General features: G+C 50.9%; 1 protein-coding gene across 13 annotated transcripts in view; it reads right to left on the bottom strand.

The window, feature by feature from the left end:
- LOC122391267 overlaps positions 1–25,539 on the bottom strand; it is a 55,252-nt gene that overhangs the window by 10,954 nt on the left and 18,759 nt on the right. For 7 of the 13 annotated variants that reach the window (XM_043385023.1, XM_043385031.1, XM_043385029.1 and 4 more), the window contains exons 3-5: positions 16,807–17,076; positions 13,702–13,797; positions 5,952–6,095 (exon numbers count right to left, since the gene is read on the bottom strand). In XM_043385023.1, coding sequence (XP_043240958.1) covers positions 5,952–6,095; positions 13,702–13,797; positions 16,807–17,076 — 510 coding nt within the window. The remainder of the gene's footprint in view (positions 1–5,951; positions 6,096–13,701; positions 13,798–16,806; positions 17,077–25,539) is intronic. The other 6 variants (XM_043385028.1, XM_043385036.1, XM_043385035.1 and 3 more) reach the window with 1 other exon arrangement.

Below are 25,539 nucleotides of genomic sequence, written 5' to 3'. Positions count from 1 at the left end.
GTTATTACTGGGGCGATTTCGCTGAAACTTGGCATACAGGTAGGGACCCACCAGGCAATGTATTCCCATGTGTTGCGGTTAGGGTGCTACTGCACGTGCGCACGTGCAGGGGGCGTTTCCAGATCTCGAGAACGGCTGGGCCGATTGCGCTCAAATTTGGTACACGGTTGGGGACCAGTTAGAAGGGTGCCGTGCAAAAGTCATTTTGGACCCCGTTTGCACGTGCGCACGTGCAGAATGCCGCTTCCAGATCTCAGGAACGGCTGGGCCGATTGCGTTCAAATTTGCCACACCGCTAGCGACCCGTTAGAAGGGTGCTTTGCGCAAGCCCGTTGGAAGCACCCTCTCGCCCTTCCGCACGTGCAGGGCTCACTATCTCGCTCGCTCGTTCTTCGCCCAAAAGGCGTTTTACTGGTCACTAAAATTTCATTTTCGGTAGCTGCTTCATTTACAGAGCAATGCAAAGGAAAGGGAAACACCCCAGACCCGGGCACTGGATTGGACTAGACTTTCCCTGGGTTGGATTTCCCTGCCTCGGCTAGCCTAGTCCGTACCAAATATGTACGTGGCTTTAAAAAATGCCCATCACATTTCAGTTGCATGTATTTTGTTGTAGCTACATATTCACATGGTTATTGGTTATATCAGAGATTACAAACGCACAAGCCACAACCGCACAGACACTTACGTATCTACAACACATGGGCGAGAAAACATATCTCCCACGTGCCGCCAGTACGGCCCAATATGAGCTCGTACGGGCGCTCCCGCGCCGCGATCAAAGTTGCTATTTGCTCGTCGGCCTTCTCCTTCACACTGTGCAGTGTGCACGGTTAGTTATTTGAGCACATGACTTCGATAGCCGGCAGATCCCGCTCGTAGCTGACCGTCACTTACCTACAACGCTGCTTGTAGGTGGGCATACGAGAACGTCGCACACAATAGCCCCAGTGGATGGCATCACTGATGTAATGCATGACTCCGTCCGACCAACCGGTAAAGTCATTAGAAGATCCAGAAGTTATTTGATATGCTGGGGGAGGCATGCTCCCCAATAATGTGCTTCATTTTTGCGTTTTCAAAAATTTCTCGTATTGTGATATATTATGCCTATTTGTGCTGTTTAAATCAAACTTCTTATAAAAGTTGTTGATTTCCCTCTCAATGCGAGGAAAAATGCGTAAATTCGTACCTTTGGGCGCTGCAGAGGGGGACAAATACTCCAACGTGCCCCTCGAACCATCAATGGTCACGGCGGTGAGCGCTATTTTGCTTCAAGTTGCATCTAAGTGTTCAGCACCCACAAAGTATTCAGCGTCGTATTTGTTTTGTACTCACAAGACCAATTACGTTTCTTTCACTTCAGGTTCAGGTTCAAGTAGTAGGATAATGTTGGACTTGCGTTTATTCCAAGGCTCTATAGGTTTATTCTATGCCGACATCGAAAATGCTTCGGTTACTGGGTCTTCCTTTATTATGTTTCAGTGATAGCCCGTTGTCCGTGTGTCTTGTCCTTTTTCAATCAATGTCTCTCCTTCAATGAAAATCCATCGCAGTTCACATTTTGAACGTTTTGAACATATCTCCACTTCACATTAGCTTGCTAGAAATACGCTTGACCTCGTTCAGTTTGCCAGGATGGAGAGCCAACTTTTCATATGATTTATCGTGAGGTTTTAGCAACAATAGATGTTTTTAAAGAAAAAATGAAGTTTGTTATTTGTCAATAAAAGGCCTATGCCGAAAATTCAGGGCATGCATTAAGACATAAAGTACAATTAAAGCTAAAAGCAAAACTCCTAAGCTGTTTTACTGCAAGGTAGAGCAAGGGTGAAATTGACAGCACGAAAGCAAACGTCATTCGACTTTTTTACTACGGCACGTGCTTTTATGAAACACAACCCAGGATCTTCCTACTGGTCACCAGTAAAACTGCGCTATAGTAACCTAGTAAATTTGCAACTCCAGGTAAAAGTAATTTTTGCTTTATGAAACAAAATTTTACTGGTCAACAGTAAAATCGTGCTTTTTACTATTACTTTTTACTAGACAAAGCTTTATGAGAAAGGCTTGTGGGTCACGGATCCTTCGGCATTGTTTTGTGCCGGTGGGGGATACATCAATGCTACATGGTGATGCATGGAATGGAAAACACTGAAGATACCAATCTGTCTTTGGGTCCTTAGTGTGCCAGCCCCGAGTTTGCGAGGGAGGCGTCGTCTTGCCGGCAGGTGTTCAGATAAGTATGAGAAATATGAACTGAAATGAACTGAAGATAAGTGACAACCGGGTGCAACCGATCTCGGCGCGAGTTCATAAGTGCATAACGTAGATATAAACCAGAATCCCTCAACCAGTCCCAGCTCCTGAAGACATTCCTTCCGAAACATACTATGTGATGCACATGCAAAACCAACCATTATTCTCACGTAGCAAAATTGATGCTTGGCAATGGATACGTAGTTCTATGTAAGGCGTATTCGTCCAGAAGCCTAGAACGAAACTAAGCTCTTGGTGAAAGCTGACCGAACGCAAAACCCCTATGCTCCTTCCGTGAAGTGTCAGGCAGAGCCCGCCACCACGGGCCCGTATTACCGACCCGGCTCGCTCTGTCCGCTGGGTCACCGGCCCGGGTACAGGTGTCCCGGCCCGTGAGAGAGCGCGCCGGGCCGGGATGGGACCGAGGGGAATCCCCGGGACCGGCCGACCGCTCTCACACGCCCCGGACTGACCCCGTCCGTCGGCCGGCGCCATGGCAACCCGAGCTCGGTGCAGCCGCACCCGGCGACGTCACAGCATGGACGGTCATGAAATCACCAATGACGTCACGGAGTAAAGCCATTGGTGACACAAATGGGCATTGGTGGTTATTGAAAACATTTGATGACGACGATGACGCGCTGGTTTTAGGGTCACCCTGACTGCAGTGGTCACTGGTGCACAAGCCTTGGTGACATTTATTGACCTTACAACGCTTTACAAACTTAATCAAATGCGCCATCAAACAAGGGCAAAGGGTGATTGCAACTTACGTGGCAGGCTTGTCAAACAGCTAAAGCCTAAAATTCTAGCAGAGTTCACACTAGATGTCAATCGGATACCAACTTTTTGGTATACCGATACCAAACCGATACCAACTTGGTATTTGGTATTTCAATCGTAATGTGTTTGGTATTTTGTTGGTATCATAAACCCTAACTAATGTATAAGAGGCTAAGAAATCGGTAAAAAGTTGGTTTGGTTTCAGTATTTTCCTGTGGTTTTGGTTGGTATTTGGTTTGGTATCGGTATTCCGATTTTCCTTAATTGACATCACTAGTTCACACTTCACGACATGGTCTTTCAGCAGGACTCGCTTATATGTCACTGTCATACGACTTTCTACCTTCTTTAAAAGATTTCAGAGCTGGGAATTTCTTGGGTCAGCGGCAGCCTCAGAAGTCGTTGAAGCTCACGTGCTAGCTTGGAGCCAAAAAGCTTTTGACAAAAAAAAAGAACACGATATCGAAGTATTCGATGGACCAGCTATTTTCATTTGAGGTGGCATAACGAAATACAAAAAAAAAACCAAATTAACAACACGCTAGAAGATATAAATAGCCACAATCGTCACGCACATGCGCCCGAAGAAACGAACCACACACGCAACCAAGCATCACGCATGGCACTGATTAGGTCGTCTACAGCCCCCTCCCCTTCCCCAGCCACACACCATAGTGTCACTCAAACACACGGAAAGTCCGCTCTGATAGAGTATTGCGGGGCTGGCCACAGGCGGCGGCGATGGACCCTCCCCTCCCCGTGTACCCGTGATGGCGAATATCGGTGCGTCGCCGCGGGCGGCTCGGGGCGCCTAGTAACAGCAAGTCAGGACCCGGAGTCGTCCAGCAGCATATAACGGTGCCCGGCTGGCAAGCGACCAATGCCTGTCGTCCGCCGGGCGGGGAGATATGCGCCGGAGACGGACCGACGGAGGTACTGGGCCCTGGGGCTCCGGGACGGCGAATATGAGGCAAAGACAGACTGGCAATGCTCTGAGCTCTCCGAATGCTTAGTGGTAGTCTCATATTTGCCACTGTAGTGCGTTTGTTTGGCAGCTAAGGACGGGCATTACGGCATTTAAGAGAACAACAAGGAGGGGGATGAAAACACATTGAACACTTCCAATGCACTTTTGAGGTCGTGACATGATTCCATGGCTGGACGCACAAACATTGGCCATTAATGATACACTAAGCACTGCCCACGGCCGCACCCATTACGCTAACATGGACAGTGGACACGCCTACCGGCAATGTATGACAAATGGACCGGGCATCGATGAACACGCCCACATTAGTGCCCCCACAGTGAAAGACTGCTAACTGCTTCGGCCGTGGCAGGCATACACAGTGACAGACTGCCAACTGCTTCGGCCGTGGCAGCCATACACTACATAGTGACAGACTGCCAACTGTCCCGGCCATGACAGCCATAGCATCGGTCAGGATCTCAGAAAGGGGCGTCCCCGCGAGACATTCCGGGCAGTGCTTTATGAGGGGCGTGTTTACAGCGTCATCATCATTCACCGATTGAGTGTTACCAGTAGGTCGTTTGCACGCCGATCCCTTTGCAGCGAGCGTGACAACAGCAACTGAGCGCTGGGGAGCCGACGTCAACAGTCACTGACGAAATCAGTCGGTATGCAAGTGGCGAAACGTCCAGTGTTTACAGTACGGGCTTACAGTGCCCCGTGGCATATTTTTTCAACCCATTTCTATACTAATGTCAGAACAGCACACACAGTGATTACAGGTTTCGAAAGAGCACCCGACTCCCGTACTCCCATGGCTGCCTATTGATGAAAACCAAGTCGGTCAAAAGAAACCCAAGCAGATTGCGTCACCCTCTGGCCCGGGTCACTGAAGCACAACGAAGCTGCGATGCTAAAGATCTGTCATTCAGTATGTGAATGGTTCGGACACGTCCTTTTAGACCAGGAGAAAGCAGAACACCCTAATTCATCACTATCGGCCCAAATACACTAACAGCTATCGATTAACATCGTAGGTATCGTGGCATGCAAGAATATACACATGATGCATTACCGGAATTTGCCGGTCACCCAATTGATTGTTTATGATCTATAACATGCTGCAACAAGTGCAAGCTCTACATATGACAAAGTTTTAAGTAAAGCTGCAGACTAACGGATACAGGAGCAGCGGGTTGACAGTCATTACAGCGCGGCTGGAAGACGCCGTGACAAGATAACGACACAGGTCCGTGTTTCGTCAGCCAAACACCCAAACACCCATCAGCCTCCGCTCTACAGAGACTCTTCTCGGTAATTTTGTCGTTTGCTTATGCTTGTTCACGGGAAACGCTTCACCGCAAAGCCCCGGCAGCTTTGCATTTCTCCAAACGGATTTGTGCGTAACTGCCCATTAGGTCTTACGGCCTCGCCTGATTCGGATCTATAGCTCCCCCGATTGGGGCTCTTGTTCAACTTATCTCCTTATATTCAGATCATTACACATCGGAACTATCTCTGAGGATAACAACCACCAAAGATTGGGCACTGTGCAAGCATCTTCTTAGACACAGCTCATCAAGCAGCATACGTGATATCCTAAAATACCTGTCTGATCTAAGACGATGCATAATAATCTCTCCGCGTCCTATGTCTCACGCAAGTGCCCACTCCTCGCCTATCTGCTCTCCTTCGCTCTCAGACACTGTCCCTCGCCTTCCCTACATCGGTCCCTCACCTTCTGTTCGTACTTCATATGTCCCTCACCCTCTGTTCGTCAGTCCGTCACCCTGCTTATTTCCGTCGGTTCGTATGTGCCTCACTTTTTGTTCACCAGTCTCACCTTCTGTTCGTTTATCCCTCACATTATATTCATCTGTCTCTCACATTACGTCCATTGGTCCTTCACCCCCTGCCCGTAGGTTCATCAGTCCCTCACCTTTTGTTCGTCGGTCTCGTTGGTGGTGAGGATAATCTCGGCCGCCAGCAGGCTGTACGTGATGATGTTGAACGCCAGAAAACCCAGCAGCGACTTGCTCAGGAAGCGCGGACGGTCCCAGCGGATGTCCGTCAAATGGAAAATCTGCAAATAGAGACGAAAATGGTTACCATCATATGTGGTTATACGGGACGATACCTTATATGGGTTGGAATGAAAGTGAGGTGATCGTGAAATGAGACGAACGGAAGAGAGGATATTGGATTTTTAAGAAAACCGGGATGCACCGGTCATCGGCGCTCGCGAAAAGTGGAATGAGAGAAACCGTAGCACAGTGGTAAAATTTCACTGGTGTTAGCTGTGACGTTTGCCAAGCATCGTAGCCTGTACCACAACAGAACAGGAAACAAAGTTGCTGAAAAAGCGTCCATTTCTGATGAAATACAAAATCAAGACTTACAGAGACATGCAACCATTTTAGTAGACTGCGTAGTGCGTTGTCGAGCGCATGGAGACAACTATGTAACGTCGACAACCTTTAGCCGTAACTATCATTACGGTAAGCGGCAAGACCACCAGACCGGGCCGCCCTTTACGCCGTGATCGGACAATGCGCAGGAGGGACACGAACCGGTCAATGGTACCCGACAGCCCAGAGACGACCTTTACGTGGCCACCGGCAGTTGTATAATGAAACGGCAGGCAACGGCACGCCGAATGGCTATCACAGTGTGCGTCTGTCGGAAAACTGGCTTCACATTAGTTAATTAACTACGATAAACATCGTTAAATAGTAGAGGAGAAAGTATAGTTAACTGAGCCTGACTCCAGCGGCCGTATTAACGGTCGAGAAAAAATTGATGCCAGACAGTACCTAGTAACAGTGCAACTACCCCGAATTGCACGCGCAAGACATTTGATTGACAATTCACGTCATTTGACTTCAGCACAACTGATAGGCAACTAAAAAATCAGATTTTCAGTCATTTCTCGAGTCGCAAATGGCATGCATCAACCCATCATATCGCGCATTTGCCGCCATTATTCATGCATAAAACCGCACCATCATAACTATTTATCGCCAAACCTAGCACATCATCCGACCCCAATCCCCTCGACTACTCCACACCCGCTAGACTTGACGACCATTTCCCACCTGTGGGTGTCCGCCAGTCGTCCCCTGTCACCGGCCCGCCGCGGCACACGGACTGTTCACGTGCCGGGCGACCTCGAGCCACTCACACCACAACACGGCACGCCGCACGGTCGGTCCGCGGCGGCACCACTGGAGCACGGTCCGCGCCGTACTGCACAACGCCGCGCGCCACGCCACGGGGGCTCGCAAACCGGTCGGGCAGGCCCCGCAGCCGAGATCACTGGCGGTCACTGGGACTCTGCCGGCCTGGCAGCTAGCTGAATCCTGAAGCCCAGCCCCGCCGCCCATCACACCATGAGAAGCTGTCCTTTCACCGGGAATAAACACAGCGGCGGCGGACGATACGGCCAGTTGGCGACAGGCGCCGCGCCGGGGCGCATGGGACGAGCGAGGCGATACGGCGCGCAGGGAGACGGGACGAGCGCACGAGTGTTAGGCGACGCGATTTGAGCACCCCGGGCGGTGCGTTGGTCAGCAGTGCCAGGAGCTGGCAGCCGGCCAGGTGGGCAGGTGCGGGGAGGGGGGGGGGCACCACCCCGGGCCCGGGACGACGCAGGGGTCGCCGGAGGAATGGTGACATCGTGATATACCGGGACAAACGTCCTCTATCTCAAAATCACCATCGACAATTGATGATAAAATTGGCTGATTCCTCTCTTGATTACAAGACAAAAGAAGTTTGCATTGCACAGCACATTATCTACAGAAAATCAACGCAAACGCAGCGCATCACATGTTTACAAATGAGAGTCTGAAAGTACAAAGGGTGAATGCTTTCAACTTTTCAGATCAATTATTTTGCTTCCAACTAATCCATTCAATTTATGGTACTACGCAGCACAACTCGAAATTCACGGGAAACAAAAACCTACCCAGACCAAAAACAGCCGTCACTTATGCAGCTCGTCAGTAAATATCGCGGTAAAAACAAGTCAACAAAAAGGTGTCCTTCAGCGGCGGCCGGTCGCGATGTGACTTTCATCACAGGTGGGCGTAGCGCTCTGGTGTCAAGGATGAGCAGGGTGCATTGGCTTTTGCTTTAGCCAGTGGCTAGTAAATAGCATCACCGATGGCCGATGCGTTGCTTAACATCACTTCAAAACCTGCCGAAGCTGCCAAGAGTTCGGTCACTGCTTCAACTGCAGCAGCTAGTAAATAACTTAATCGAAGTGACAAAAAGCACAAGACCATAGCGGTTGTTGCCACTCGGGCCTGACAATCAGTGTTTCCTGGCCATGCTACACGATAACACTGTGAATGGTCGGATAGCCAAAGGCAAATAGCCAGTTAGATGTTTGCTTATGTAAAGGTTGGCTCGGACAAACTCGATTTCGGTCAAGGCCAGCGCCACCACAAAAGCGCATGTGCTGCTAACACAGCAACAGGTTAGCATTAGCACCAAATTTGTTGTTCCGTATTGGTTCGGGATCATAAGCGATGGCTGGCTGATAGCAAATTGTCTGGACCAAGGTAAATTCCCACATGGTCACTGAGGTCAGCATGATAGTTGATTAGGTTGCACTTGCAGCCAACTATTCGATTATTCATATCTTGAATGGTTGCGATCACTGGACTCACCTTTGCAGAACACCCAAAAGTCGCGTTGTAAGATTAAATCACGCTGATGGTTGGCTCCACATCTAATTGATTAGGGTCGATTTCAAAATAGCCATCATTTGGTCAATACTGTCCGGATGAAATATTTGCCCGTGTCGTTTGCGCTGCCACAGTCAGTGTCGGCGCGAGGATCAAGGTCAGGGTCACAGTGAGCCGCTCTCAGCGGGCACCATCGATCGGTGCCCCCCCCCCCCCGGTCGGCTTCGGGGGGGGGGGGGGACCGGGAGACAAAGGGCAGGCGACCAGGCGGTCGGGCGAAGTAGCCAGAAGACAGACGACAGAGACTCAGACTGTCTGGAGTCTGAGTCGGCAGATTCAGACTCCAGACACGCGATGGATAACTTTGCGACTGGCGGTTGGAACTTCGAGCTACTTCAAGGTTCCGATTTAAATCCACGCTATTGTTATCCCAAACCCGACAGCCAACAACGGAATGCTGCTTTTCATACAATGGAGACAAGGGATGTCTTTAAAGGGACTATCCCACCTTCTAAAATGTTGTTAAAACCAGTTAAATTGTGCCCGACTTTATAGATTGGATGACCAGGAACACGGTTCTGGCATTTATTTTTCATTAAACATCTTAGGCTTCCCATATTCCAAACACAAACTTTCAAATATGTGACGTCACAGCCCAAAATTACCTCCTTCCCCAGGCCACATTACTGTCATAAAGCTGATTCTTTTTACTCTGTAGGCACCACAACAAAGTTCAGACCAAGTTTTAAGCGATTTTTCAACGAACAAACCCATTTAAATCAGAATGACTAAACGAGGTGACGTCACACTAACGGTCGCTCCATGTTGAAGATAGGGCCTTGTACAAGGCCCATTTTCAAATGAAGGGAACGAATTTCTTCAACACCAAGAGGCCGCGGGGGTTGCAACCTAGATAGATAGTGGTTTCTGAACCTCGCCGCAAACTTGGCTATCTCAACTCAAACCCCATGTTAAAGGTGGGATAGTCCCTTTAAGAACGAAAAACAAAGCTCCAACAGGAAACATGATTGTGGTAGGAGAGCGTACCTAACTCTGAGCGTGCCAGGACAGGACGTGGGGCACAACGTGTAGTGGACTCATGGTCAGTCGCTTGCCGGGTGGGCGAAAAGCATCTAGAGAGAAGATCCCCTTCCAATTCCCACCCTATCCATTGGCCACAAGCTGAGACCGCCTCAGGCTATCAGTGACGCCACCGGAGCGCCTCGGGCCCTCCATGACGTCATTAGACCGCCCCGGGCCCTCTATGACGTCAGCCGACCGCGGCCGTCGGGTACCAATCACCGCCGGCGGCGCCAGGCGGACTGTCTCGCTCGGCACGGCCTGGTCCACTTTCCTCTGGGAGGTGGGTGGCAGGGCGACGAAACGTGCGTAAGATGTGCGTCACTGCGTCAGAGTATGTAGTTGTAAACAATCTATTAGTCTACTCTCACTAGAGTACAATCGGCATTATAGATTGTGTAGGTATATCTGGCTACTTGTGCCGGCATGAGCTAGCTTGGATTACAGATTTGACTCGAGGATTGAGAGGATTGAGAGCATTGAAAGGATGAGAGACTGGTCGGTGACCTCCACGCGTCAGACAGCGGGTCCGTCTGGTGCGTTTCGTTTTAACAACCAGCGCCTCTCCTTGGTTCCTGAAACGAAACACGCGTCCGTCTGCCGTCTGAAGGTCACCGAGTGGCATGCAAGATGCCAGAACTAGCCGGCAGCGGGCTGATCCCGTCCAAAGCCAACGATCTCAGCAGGCCGACCAAGGTCACCCGGGTCTTGGGATCGGGGAAGCCCCGATGACAGCGGTCCGAGTGGATTTTAAAAAATTAAACCAGACTACTCAACGGACTAACGCCTGCACAATATCAACAGACAGCTAGAGCATGTGGGAGGTGATCCATGGTAAAAAAGCGGGCACCAATAAATACACCTAAGGAGCAACAGACATTTAACCCGCGCCCTGCTGGGGGGGGGGTGTTTGAACACCCCCCCTTGTGGTTTTTCGCGAATATCTCAAAAACGGCGGCGCGGAGCGCCGCCGTTTTTGGTACACCTTATCATACATCAATTCTACACATGTTGTGAAAATTTCAGACCAAGGTCATTCAAGGTCAGGTCACCAGGTCACTTGAAGTGACCTCGCCTCATAAAAAGTTTCAATGTCTGTCGTAGCTACACCGAGTGACCGATCGCTTTGAAACTTTCTGCGATTGCTAAGAGCAATAGCATGTACAAAACGTATATCTCAGAATTTTGATATCGATGACCTAAGGTCAGGTCAATTTTGCGACCTCCCCATTATAAGTCAATGGGAGAAAATTGAAATGCGCCTCTTTTGGACGAAAGACATTATAAACACTCCCAAACACTGAATTACAAGTGGTTTAGACACACTGAACATGAAAATGGTGTCCATGACCCCTGTTTATGCCCTGAGGTCATCTTAGGTCACGAATGAAATCTAACAGTTTTTCGCAAATAACTTTTGATAGAGGCATGCTAGAGCGATGAAAACGCCTTAGATGTGTTCAGCTCGACGATACGGATCGACTGATATGCAACATGACCCTTTCCGGTCAGGTCATGACCTTGACCTGAGGTCAAATTTTCAAGTTGACCTTTCAAGGTCAAGTTATAGTTCATTCGATGCGTCTTGACGAGAGGAACACGATGCCGGTAAAAGTCAGCTCGTGCAAGGCTTGGGTCAAAAGTTATTGCAGAAAAACTGTTTCCGAAAAAATCGGCTATTTTTACAGTTTTTGCCCCCTGCAGGCAAAACCGTTGACGTTAGGTCAAATCTGAGAGAATTACTCAGAAAGGGCGTTAATAGGGCTATCGAATGCGCTTTTCCGCGGCGCTGTAGCTCTATTGGTTCCCGAGTTATGCGTTGGCTTCTTGGAAATTTTCGACATTCGACCCGGAAATCGGCGAAATTTTGCCTTCAATGACCTCTGGTGACCTGACCTTTGACCTGACCAAAAAATTGACCGAAGTAATTTCCTCATTATTTTTGACGCTCTTTCGAACGCCGCCTTCCGCGTATCGCTACGTGGCCCAGGAGCCGAGTTAGAAGGGGGGGTGTTCAAACACCCCCCCCAGCAGGGCGTGGAAATCCAGGACCCCCAGCCGGGCGCGGGTTAAGATAAATAAAATTGTAAAATTCAAGTCATAGAGCCTCTATTGGATGGTATTAATGCCAGGTAGGTGCATAGATTCATTAGCTGCTTAGCATGTCATATTCGTGACCGCGACCCAGCAGCGACACAGGTGATGAGTTGAACGACCAACGAAACACAATATCGGGAATAAATGCAACCAGTTAGATCATACCTTCTGGAACGGACAATGACATTTAGACGCGTGGAACTCTGCGTCGAGCTTTTACTGGCCGGCCTGTATCCAAAGAAAAACAAAAACAAACAAACAAAAATCTTTAAAAAAGCAGTCAATTCAATTTTCGATGATGACTGGAGGACAATTACTTAATAGTGCTCCCAGGCACACAATTTATTTCCCGACCTAGCGCAACAAACAAGACCGAACAATCCAACGAGCCTGTGACGTCTTTCTGTTCCGAATTCCGATCCCCGTCGGGAGCTGGGCCCGGAACAGAGACCAAAGCCCGCTAATGGTGGATCACAGAAAACCTCGAATTACAGCAACATTATTGAACGTTACGGGCCTGTCCTAGTCCTCGTAATTGTCACACACAGCGGCGTACCCAAATAGGCAGAACTCACCCCACACCCTGGCATGCTTGTTTACATGACTAGACACCACAGCTCGCGTGCTGAGCCGGTCAGCCTTCGAAGCAACCAGTCGGCCCCCTTCCTGACCGCCACAGACCGGTTCAGGCAGTTGAATCTGTACCGGCCAGAGTGGTGCTTGTCCCTCGACAGTCGGCATCGAGCGTTTATCATAATGCTATTCAGCATATGGTGTCTACTACATTTTACTGGCCGGTAATCTCTCCACTAGACACTAAAGACAAACAAAGAGTCAACTTTGTTGAGATTGGTTACCTGACATTGCGTGCGACTGAGGTCAAGCAGCAAAATGAAACAGCCTTGCACTGTCTATCTCTTACTCCAAATCTGGTCAAATCCGGCGTCAGGTAACATCTTCAACTCCAAATCGACTTCAAATAAGCCACTTCAGCTCCCGAACTCTGAACATATTTTCGCCGGAATCCCTACCCCACATGTGTGTCTGCCTGCTCGACTCGCCCGTCTTTGTCTAGCTCCCCAGGTGGTGAGCTATCAGCCCGGGCCGTCGGGCAGGAGGGCGGTATAGCGTACGGACCACTCTGTGCAGGTGACTGACCGTGGGTGACTCATTCACAGAGCCGCAAACAGGGCTGAGTCATGGGGTGCGCGGCCCGGCCGGTACACGAAACACGGTGGGGACGACGGCTGACGAGGGGCGTTCAGTTGCAAAGGGTTTAAGGCTGATTGCGACAGGGGTTCGACATACATATCTATAAATTAATCGCGAAAAAAGTGTTAGGTAACTTAAAAAAATCCTTCAATTTATCAATACGTTAGAAGCTACCCGTTTGAACCAGGTAGCACTTTATGAATGAAAGGCTGCTGAATGTGAAGGCGGAGGAATCCGTGATGGGTAACCACTGTTGCACTCAGCTCCCATCCACGGAGAAGGGAGGACCCAAAACGTCGTTCTAACGATTGACTCTGGCGAGACTCGGGAGAAAGGCAGATAATAAATCGACTGTAGAAGATCTATTGGCAGCATACAATGTCCATCTTTCATGTGACGTCTGGTCACGATAGATAACGTTAGAAGCTGCGCAACGTCCGTAAACCATAGCCGCTTTCAAAAAAGAAAAGAAAAAAAGCAATGCATGAAAGGATGCTTCAGGCGATGAGCTGTATGATGTGAAAAAGTGGTGTCCATCGCCATGTTCATGTCGTATAATGTCAGCACGCTAATGTGTGCGGCGGCTGTGAATGGGGCCGTTGAACTGACCTCTGCCCAGAAGCAGACGATCAGGGACGAGCCGGTGAGGAGGACGGCGTAGTAGGCGCTCAGCAGGCCGGCCGTCCACTCCTCGTCCAGCAGTTTCTGCAGCGGAAGAAGAGACCAGCCTATGTCAGTGAAGCTGCACACGTCAGAGGACACGTCAGGGATGCTGACAGACGCACGTCAAAGATGTCAGTTACAAAACCCGCCGAGTGATGTGTAAAGAGCACGATGGTCATAGGTTATGCATTACAAAACAGAACAAAGTATGTTGCAGATAAAACAATGGAATGCATTGCATTATAATTTAACCGGGGTATTTCTAACATTCTAGGAATGTCGGCGGTGTACCAGAGCTATTTCATAATGCAGAATCATCCTTTGCCCTCCTTCGGGTATGATTGTTATACAATATAGCGCACTGCGAAATGACACCCGATTCTGAGCATCATCGATTACACCTTCTTCGCAAAATATGCGTGAAATATTAGGTCTATTTCAGCAGAGTTGAATGCACCTGGCAATACGTTACAATAACATTAACCTCACCCTCACACACAAAACACCTGCATGATGCCTATTGGCCTAACCTTTGGTCGCATCATAAACACTAAGGTCAATATCAGGCAAGTACTTCTCGACAAACACTTGAGTGGGTAACTACGTATGTACAACTGCACACGCAATCTACAGAAAAGCATTACGATTCGACCAGCGTATCAACGGCCACGGCTCGTCATGTATCGTAATGGCCCCGACTTTTGCCCAGAATCAATACATCGTATCCACCGTCTGTGCGTGTGTGTGCGTGCGCTCGCCTCTACGGCTGACCAATCTTATCGTTCTGCTGTTTACAGAGCGGCTCTCTGGGCGAGCAGCGACCGGTCGCGTGACGGCGCACTGACCAACCCCGAGCCCCGCCCGATGGACGGACTCGCTCCCAACGAACATGAAGCCAGGAGGACTCACTTCCCAGTGACATTGACCAATGCAAACTCAGCCCGGTCGTTACTGAGAACGAGCGGCGTCACCATGCGCTGGTGCAGCATTCGGCGGAGGAACCTCGACAGGATGTCGCCGGTTTGATCCAGTTCCGGGCGCAGCGGGAGCAGAGCGAGACTCGGCGACTGCTACCTCGCAGGCCAGCGATGACGCGGGCAGAGGCGGGTGGCACTTGGCACATGCATGGCCGGCGCCGGTCGGCCGTGGGGCACAGCGCCGGCGGCAATGGCTTATGGCTGGGGAATGTTACCGCTCACATACGAGCCGATTGAAGCGGACTTCACAGGGTTTCCGTGCTCGGGGTAAATGTCAGTGCGCAGTGACGTCCTGCCGCTACCTACTGTGCAGTTAGTTTGATTCACGGTCAATGTAAACAACTTTGAAACGGACTTCCCCGCCAGTAGCGTGGTGGGGGTACGGTTCGATCAATTTATACGAAACATCATCAAATTTACATACATGTTAAAAGCAAGCAATGATTGTCCGCGGCCATGCTTGTAGGGTAGGTACACCACCATAAAGCGATCATTGCACCGGCAGAACTGAACTATAGGTCAAAATATCGGATATTGACCAATCGCCATTTCGACAACTTTGACTGTATCGGCAATCACCAATGAAATAATGATATTGCGAAACTACATGAAAGCACGAGCCAAAAGCAAAAGCACAGCCAGCAATGACGCGGCCAGCGTGGGCCAAAATACCAGTATGTTCAATAAGTAAGTTCCGTTTTGATATAACTCGTTTATTTTTTGGCACATCTCAACCAAACATGGTTCACGGCTCGACGAACTCGCCCTGCAGGCGAACGCATCGTTCCCATCGCTTGGCCAGGTCCCGGATGGCCGCACGGAAGCTTTGAGCGAGGGTCTTTTCGCCATACTGGTAAAAAGCAGACCCGAGTGCAGACCGCGAGCCGAACCTCCGGCCCCGGAGATTTTATTCATGTCTGCGAACAGCCAATAGTCACTGCGTGCAACGTCTGGAGAGTAGGGATGGTGTTAGAGCATCTCGATGCCCTCTGCCTGCAGGGCATCCCTCGCCACGAGGGCACGGTGAGGAGGCGCGCAATCCTGGTGGAGGATGAACCGACCACGGGCCTTCTCGGGGGCGGCAACTGGCGATTACTGGCAGGAGATGGTCTCTAATGATCCTGGCGTAGGCTTATGTTTAGGCTTTCTGTTATCGCCTGGACAGTAATCTTTCTGTTGGCCATCACTATCTCCTCCACTTTGGCAACGTTAGTGGCTGTGACCATCGTCCTCAGCCTGCCTGCACGTGACAGGTCGCGCACGCTCTCCCTCCCCTCCCCAAACTTTTTCTTCCGCCTCCGAGCTGCGGAATCACTAAGAGCATGGCTCCCGTACACATTCACGAAGTTGGCGTGGATGTTAGCCGCCGCCTAGCCCTGGATAGCTAGGAATCTTATCACTGAACGTTGATCCTCTCGGGCGGCCGATGCCATTTCTAAAGCAGTCTAAAAAATGGTGTTATTTGATCTGCTCCATATCGTCAAAGAAATGGAATAAGAAGCTGAAAATGCAGTCACTTCGACATAAAGGTCTGAATTCTAATTCCTGAAAAAATCACGTGCGTAGACCGCGTGAATTTTATGTAATTGCTCTCCGGAACTTACTTATTGAACGCACATCAGTTAAATTCGGTTTTACCTATCAAGCTTGCTCTAGAATAGCAAACTTAACAGTTTGCCTTCCGCTCGTGCCGACTGCATACCCTCGATCATTGCACCATAGTTGAAAACCACAGCTCAAACTGACACGGCCACAGGAAAACTCCCTACGCGTCACTTTCAGTTATCATGCCACATGATCACAGACCAGCTCCTTGCAAATCAAACCAAGCCGAAATCCGCCATGACAACTACAGCATCCGCTTGCCAATGCCCTTTACCAAAGCCGAGGCACCCGCTACCCATTACTCTATAGCACACACAAAGGCCACCCAGCCCCACTACAACCTCCAGAAGACACCCATCACCGTCACCCCTTCTTACACCCATGGCACCCGCTTCTCCTCTCCAAAGCCCCGCCACACACCGCTCCCCAGCTCCCCACTCGAGTTCCCCGCCCTGGCGTCCCCCTTTACCGGGTGCTCAGCCGGCGGCGCGCGACTGACCGGTGCCGCAAAGTAGAGGCCGCGCAGCACGGCCGCCGCGAAGATGAGCACGTAGAGCGCCTTCTGGGTGGTGACGCGGCACGCCCGCAGCAGTGACGGTGTCTTCATGCGCGCGAACTCGGCGCGCACACAGAGCACCAGCTGCGCCAGGCACACGGCGCCCACCAGAAAGAAGAAGGCGGAGAACGACACGAAGTAGGGCAGGTTCGGGGCGTCGCACCGCAGTCCGTCGAACTGGATCTGCCGGGAACAGAGCGGGGAACACGGTCAGTCGAGGGGACAAGGCAGTCACGCACTGCGAAGACAATGAAGACATATTGCCTATTGGTGCAAAATGGGGAAGACGGCAGACACGGTATGATATTACGGTCATTTTCGGAATTAGCGTCCCATATGCTGTTTCCTACAGGAGAATATGAATGATAAATTGCAGGTCAAGCAAAATGACTAAAACCTCATGTTTACCATCTGCCTTTTAAGTATCGCTCATTGGTTCGTCGAAATCGCATTGCCCTTTGCATCTAGCTCTAAGTCAACTTTCTATCGCCACAATCTGAACGTCAAGATCCAACGAAGATATCCTTACGCAAGGTCAAGTAGGAAGATTTGCAACACAATATGCACTTCATCATAATGGCAGAGATAGTGTCTAGTAAATTCCGTGCAGCGCATCAACCTTTTGGAATGATCTTTCAGCTGTGACCTTAGTTGCCAAAGCTTGCTCTTAAGCCATCCTACTGCATCCCGCCTGCTGCGTCTTCAGCTGGCGCGGGATGCTTTGTATCCCGCCCTAGCTCTCCCTCCCTCCCTCGCTCTCTCGCTCTGCTGTCCCAGCCCAGAGAGCAGCCGACGGTTCCCATCGATCTTCCAGCACAGCCGCCCCACGGCCCACCCGGTGCATTCTGAGTGCATTCTCGGTGCATTCTCGGTGCAGTTTGGGTACGCCTGCACCGAGAGAGTTTGCAATGTACGCCGCGGGCGGGGGCGAGGTTGCCGCGTGTTGTGCCGCTGTTGCGGGTGTGATTGGTGAAGAAGTCGTTAAACTATGGAGAGCGGTGGCTCGGGTAACAGCCAGTGACGCGGATGAAGAAAGAAAATGAAGTCGACAGCTCCAGCAGCGTAGCACGCTAAAACGGCAATGCATATGCATAGTCTTTGGGCTCGACTCCCAGGAGCAGAAGAAGAAGAACGGCGAGTATCGATGGAGATCACCAGTTAAAGGGAGATAATGACCTTTTTCCACAAAATCTGAGTTAGGATCATTTTCTGACAAAACACAACAAGTTATAATGTAAATTAAAACCATTTTGCTCAATGCGGTACCTTGCCGCAAATATCTCAACTTGAAGTCACGTTAGCGGGGAGCGCTGAAAATGACCGTTGAATAAGTACTTACATCACTTTTTGGTACTTATTGTCTATTATTGTTTATTGTCACGAATATCCAATCATATCCTCTGAGAAGGGCTATTCTATGATTTTCGTCATACAATGGAGAATCGGAGCAAAAGCTCCAGTTCGCACCATTAAAAGAACAGCACATTAAAACATCATTGAACACACAGAATTAAAAACACTTGGGTAAAATCGCAGGTAAAAACAGTTAGTACATACAAGCTGGTGATCTAACACGATAACGAGTTGGCTGTATCCCGCACTAGCGCCGGGACATGAACTCACGTTTGAGCACTGCTTTCAGACGTCGCGCCGTCAGATCCTGGCGATTTTTAGCTATGACAGCGGTATTATACAGTTTCGCGACTCTACAATGAAACGTTCTCTGGCCATGATGGGTATGGGCTCGGGGCACTGCTAGAAAATTTGATTGACGCGTGCATCTGCTCGCAACCTGATGGTTTCTCTTGAATTGAGAGGCCACCGATAGGGGTTGCTTCTGCGACAAGATACGATGAAGGAGACAGATGTCGTTGAGGTCAATAAAATCACGTGCTGACAGCCATCCTAGCGATCGCGTGACATCTGAAATGTGGTCAAATTTACGCCTACCAGACATGACACGTGCCGCGAAGTGTATCACTTTCTGGATTTTTTTTTCAGATGACAGTTTGAGGCGTTTCCGTACACTTGTGCGCAGTAGCGTAGATGAGAAAATACTAGTGACTCGATGAGCTGAGCAAGAATGAATGATGGTAAGACATTTTTCGCGTTTGCAAGTCCAATCAAAATACCACAGCACTTGGCGACAGTGTTATCTATGTGTTTAACCCAACTTAGATTTCTATCAAACGTGACACCAAGATTGAGCACATGCCCACTCTGAGATTCGAATATAGTCTCGCCTTTGAACTGAACCGTGATCGGCGCGGCGTCTTCTGGTTTTGGCAGCATGCGTGAACCACCGATGAGGAGCAGCTCCGTCTTCTTCGTGTTCACCTTCATGCCGTGCTGCATGAACCAGGTCAGTATGTCGTCGAGGAGAGCTGACATTGCAGTCTGGATGTCCGCCAGCCGGCTCCGTGGTCCCGTCACAACGATCTGGGTGTCGTCAGCGTACCTAGTGACGGTGACTCGCAAGCCATCGATAGTCGCTGGGATGTAGGTGGAGAAGTCGTTGGCCATGATGTTGTAGAGCAGGGGGCCCAGGGAGGACCCCTGGAACGTGCCCACCGTGATGCTGCGGGGCTCAGATGCCGTCCCGTTCACGTGCACCTGCTGGACGTGGCCCCGGAGGTAGCTCTCCAGCCAGCCGGTGGCAACCTGCAGCAGCCGGAGCTTCTCCAGGAGCACTTCATGGTCGATGACATCGAAGGCCCGGGACAGGTCAATCAGGGCCAGCAGGGACACCTCTCCCCTGTCCATGCCGAATAAGATGTTATCAGTCACCGTCACGAGTGCTGTCGTGGTCGAGTGAGCTGCCCTGAAGCCATGTTGGTCCTCGCTGTACAGATGATTTCTCTCCATGTATGACGTCAGCTGTTTGTGTATTATTTTCTCTATGATTTTGCACATGATGGGAACGTTGGTGATGGGACGATAGTTGGCAGCCTCTGTTGCATCACCGCGCTTGTGCAGTGGGATGACTACCGCTCTCTTCCAGTCGTCCGGCACCGTTTCAGAGACGATGCTGCAGTTGATGATGCGGAGGAGTAGCCGCCCGATGACAGGGTACTTGCATGTAATTTTGTAAAATGAGCGTATTCCTTACATTTGATCTTCATCACATCTAGTTAGTTAATGGTCGTCTATAGTGCCTTCAAAAGATATTCATGGTTTGGGGGTGGTTTATGTCTAAATTTACGCAACTATTTTTCCTGTTCATCATCTGAGGCCATATGCTGCTATTTTAGTAGCAACGACTCAATTTTGAATCGGTCCCGCCGACTGCACAATAAAAGAAGATAGATACAACACTTTTGCGGCATCACTGAAAAACTTATGCAGTACTGTTATCAAAATTCTCATAACACCGTTCGACAAACCTGAAGTCTTTTTGAAATAAATATGCTTGTATTTTTCGCTTCAGGCTCTGAGGCCAAAATAATGAATTTCGTAGTCGCAATCCATCGCAATCGCAAGATTTGGCTGCGTTTCTGGCGCATGCCGTTCATTTGTGGCGCAAAATAATACTTGGAAACAAAGAAGAGTAGGCACTATGTACGAATCTAATTAATTCTAAACCGAATTAACTCAATTCAAATTAGAATCCTTACAACCAAGCAACGACAAGGCGATAACATAAACAAAAACCCAAGCGTCGCTGTTTGAAACAAAAGCGCCATATACTGCGACTTTTTTATAGAGAAGGACAAGAAGGACAACGCATTTCGGTGGGTGTTACAAGTACTGCAAGTACTGCTTCTTTTTTGCAAAAATAAAACCTTTTTCACATACGAAAATGTGCTAGGAAATTTTCATATTTTATAGAAACTACAGTAGAAATAGTATAGATGTCGAGTAATTTTTATTAAAGAAAAAAGAAAGCTCATTATCTCCCTTTAACATCACTTCCAGTGCTGCAGAGTTGTAGAGATGCACAAGACAATACATCGCACACAGGTCGGTATTTGAACGAAGCGAAATTTGACACACAAGCTTCAAATGTGAAGTTATTTGGAGATACGCCGATGATATAGCACGAATGGAAATACTAGCATACCGATGACGACTAAGACACGGGGTCATCGACGGGTCTCAACAGAGGCAAAACGACAATCAAGTGAGTGAGTGGGTCTCACTCACTCACTCAAAGTTTCAAGTCTATCAGCCTTGGCCGGACACTGGACACCGCTAATCGGACTCTCATCCGTCCGAGTCGTATCGTGACCAGCGACCGCGCTCCGACGACCGAAGACGAGGCAGCCTCGACACGTCGCATTTGCATGCACCTGATCGGCGATCGTTTCCGTGGCCGGCACTACGGCCGGTTCTCGCCAGGACGGGCTGCATAGCGGCTAGTAACCCACAACCGACCTCCAAACACTCGCGGAAGTCTACGCCAAGACCGACATCAGCGGGCGCCGCACCTGGGCGAAACCAAGGACCTTAGTGTTTGTATCGGCGCACCGCTATGCGATAGAGCACGGCCAAAGCTACTTCCTGAAGTGTTATGGCGCTGGTCGCGAGCTGTGACGCCTTTGTCAGGGTGTATGCCACTGTCGCTGTTGTTACTCCGAATGTCAGGAAGTGACAAGGCGGCCCCAGCTGGGCGGCATCCGCTGTCGTGTTTTTGCTCCCGGTAGTGGCGCTGTGACCCACATTGAGCCGCGCCCGGCATTAACTCCGCCCTCCCCCCCTTCACACGGGCGCGGGACGTGTTGGTTCAGCCGGCGCCGGTCCATTCTATTGGTGGGTCCGGGTACGGCACTGCCCCCTAATGTCACCGGCCCGCCGCGCCGGCGTGACCAACACAAGGCCGACCGGCGTTGGGCATGGCGGCCAGGGGACAGCCCGTCCGGTCCAGGGTCCGCTGAGCGTCGCGCTGACGCAGGGAGCTTCACCCATCCCCGAGGTCAGGCTGCCCTCTGCTGGATCCCTGCCGCGCCACAGTACCGTCTGGGACGTCCCCGGCCGGCAGTACCCCGAACGGGGACACGGAGTGATACCCCCGCCGTCATGGGACGCCCACAGCCAGCGATCCATGGCGATACCGAGAACGGAAGCGGCGCGGTCACATCGCGCTGAACGGAAACCGGCTACAGATAGATGTTTCAAGTCCGCTGACCGCTGTTTCGGTTGGATAACAGCTACCGTCTCCTCTCGTTCGCTATCAACATACCTATGGAGGTGTCTTGTCTTTCTACCCTCTTCCCTCCCCAATCCCCTCACACATAACTAATGGCTTATATAAACGTCATGGGCTCATGACAATCAAATATGACCAGCATACAATCCACTGCCAGCGACCCTTCTGAAACACATTCCGAAGTGGACTGAGCCTAGATCCTAACCCGTAAAGGACGTCTGAAAAGGCGGTCGTCGCACCGCACAAGACTACATCCTCGCACCATTGCGTAACGGAGGGACGCAAATAAAATGAGCCAACGGCGCAGTGCAAGCAAACGACGGAAATAAATTCTGGTTCGCAGCCGTAAAGTGCATTTTCAGCGTTGAGTAAGTGATGTTTACAACTTCGATGCACCTTGCGCACACGCAAAAGCCGGCACGCAAGCACCAATACCCTTTGTTTTCGCCACTGATTGCCACCGTGACTGGGGAAGAACTCAACACGCCTCCGGCTATGTGATTCTCCTCGCTGGCGCCCGGCCGGCTGCCCGCGGCCGTCGTCGGTACAACTGCACCCAAGTTGCACCGAGAACGCACCGACCGCGGCCGGCGGTCGATGGCGGGCGGCCGCGGCGGCGCGCCGGAGCGGGGTAGGCTGACGCGGCCCCATCGGCCTCGACGAGATGGCGACGTCCCGACGGGATCGACTAGAGAGGCGGACGAGCGGAGGTCACGTCAGCGGTCACCTCCGAGGTCGTGTCAGGCAGTTAGTGACGCCCGAGCGACGAGCGACGGTGGGCGAATGGCAGCGCTGCAATTTTACGACTCAGCTACAAAGGTCGGCGTCGTTTTGAAGGAGGAGAGTTGAGCCGATGTCCGACTGGAGAGGATCTGCTGAGGCTCCAGAGCTTGGAGTACCCAGAGACCTGTCTCCAAGGCTGGACTAGACCCGGTCGACCTTCATGGGCGACCGATCAGAAAAGCTGGGGATTCCGTGCTGCACAATGGCAATCCCATGGGCCCAGACCAATTGCTGACCGCTGTCGAAACGAGTCAGAGTCTACCTTCACTCGGCTGACATTTGAAAAAGTAGAAAACAAAATGTCTCGCAAAAGATCATGTTGAATTGATCCAGCAAAAATGTCATATTGGGGGCAAAGTGATCTCCGTTGCCCTGAGCCTACTGCATTGAGCTAAAAACGGCGCAGGATACCAGCACGAACCACATCCTCCGATATTCGAGTCATGATAGTGACGTTACCAGTTTCCGTCTACCCGGACCGGCGAAACCTCACCCCAGTCAGGCGAGGCGGGGGAAACTGCGGCCGGGACACGGACGGCGGAAAATAGGGCTGAACGCGTCACGGCCACCGCGCAGGGCCGATCCGATCCTCCACGCAAGGGCAGTGTTGCTCAAAATAAGCCGCTGCCACGGAGGAAACTACTGGCTGAGCTGGACTGTGACAGTCACAGCGCCATGCCACAACTAAATCCGGCTCAGGCAACAGCGAGGATAAGTGGCCTTACATGGACGCCACTCACGACCACGCAACAGTGGTGTTAGATGCTTGATCATTCGTGGCGGCGCGACATCTGTTTGGCAATTAAAAACGAACTCAAAGCGCCTGCACTGCGGCAAGGTGTATAGTACTCGAACGTACCCAAACAGGAAAAGCGACCCCAATGACTCATGCGTCTCCCGCCTTTCAGTCTCGCTCCATTGTTTGAGGAGGCATTTCAACACCACAGCCTTCACGGCTACCGCCAAAGCCGGCGGTTCCCTTGTCGGGGTGCCGAACGAAGCCTGTCAAACAGCAGTGCAAACAGTAATTATTCAGACCCAGCCCGCCCACCGACTGACCGACCAACGGCGGTCGAACGTCAGACCGACCACGGCCTGGTGCTCACAGCACGGCTTGGCGCTCCGCTGCTTGGCGCTCCGCTCACAGCCGCCTGTGCCGCCGCGCCGCGCCCCAACCAGCGCCCGCAGAGAACAAAGGGGCTCATTCGGCGGAGGCCGCTGTGCGGTGTGCGTCCTTGCTACGTTGGCACTTGGCAGGTATCGATGGCAGTTCCAGACAGCATGCTCGTCGATAGCAGTAGAACCATTTGGATAGCATTGAACTTGGCGGAGATCCGTGACGCGGTAGGGTGACGTCAGTCTAACGCATGCTGTCAGATACTCGCCGGTGTGATGTCACTGGTAACTGACGTCAGCTCCTGTGACACTGAGTCATCCTCGGTAAAAAGTGGTGGCCGCGCAAGCAACGGTAACGACGTATTCGTCATCCTGCGTAAAGTGTAAACCTATTGCATGCAATGCTTATAGATACACATTGCACACCTCGGAAATCTGAGCCGGCAATGGAAACTCGAATATGTGACAGGCGTTCCATCCGACACTTCATAGTTCATAATATGAACGACAGGACTCACACGAATACTAGAAATAGCGCCCTATCAGGCCTCTACATTGGGAGCAACGCTGTCACAACTGCGTCACACACGGACAATGCTGCGACGCCGCGGAACGTGACAGCATCGGGACAGAGTTCTCGCGGAACAGGTTCTGCCAGAACAGCACCGATTTGTCACCAGCCGACTGACGAGTCGCTAACCGTACTCTACTAACTGATCCGGTCGCCCCGGCCCGGGTTACAGGATTATACAGTTCAGCGGGTATATTTTGGACCAGCTGGGACCGATCCGTGCCGCCGTGAGAGGCTGGGTACAGAGAGTGTTATGTCAGGGTGCTGAGCTGAATAGCTGTTTGTGGTCGGTATGATCGGGAGTTACACAGCTATTGGTATGAATGAAAATGAAGAATGTTCTTCGCTTGTTTCACCAACCGACGTGCAGTCAACAGCAGCTTGACTGATGTCATAGCGTAAAGCGTGATTGTTTCTTGTCAATTCCCACAATAACACCCATATTGTAGCGATATTCTGTTCACAGAAAACATATTTCCAGCAACCAACCGGCGACATCATTCCCGAAGCTCATCTCATGCACTCCTCAGCCCACGCTGCCGAGTAAAGAGGAAGTTTTATTGACAGCTGCGGAGTTGCAGGCGAAGATGGGTTTACGACGGCTAGCCCCGCAGATGGATGCCAAACAAAATCAAGTCAGCGGCCAACATCACCAGCATTCTCCGCATAGACCGTTCGACAGAATAGGCCAAACACAGGATCGACTCGTGCGCCTGTCATCGGCGGGGATCGAGAGGTGTATCTGGAAATTCCCGTCACACCGGGCGAGTACCGACGTCGGTGACCGCAGGTGAAACTCGCCGGCTCGGATCGCTGACCAAGTGACCAGGTCACTGTTCACCGGGCGCTGAGACGGCACAACCACAGGTATATGCTCAAAAATTGGTGAAAAAGATCCACGCGGTGGACTTTATGATGTGGACCGTGGTGAGAGAAAAGAGAAACTCGCCGATGCATTCAACGGTGCGAATGGAAGGAATAATTAACCCGCATGTTGAGTGCAGTGTAAATAAACTTCAACGAGGCTGCA

Source organism: Amphibalanus amphitrite, unplaced genomic scaffold (assembly GCF_019059575.1).
Source record: "Amphibalanus amphitrite isolate SeventyFive unplaced genomic scaffold, NRLGWU_Aamphi_draft 000428F_arrow, whole genome shotgun sequence".
Taxonomy (NCBI): domain Eukaryota; kingdom Metazoa; phylum Arthropoda; class Thecostraca; order Balanomorpha; family Balanidae; genus Amphibalanus; species Amphibalanus amphitrite.
This window is presented reverse-complemented; position numbering and strand designations above follow the sequence as displayed.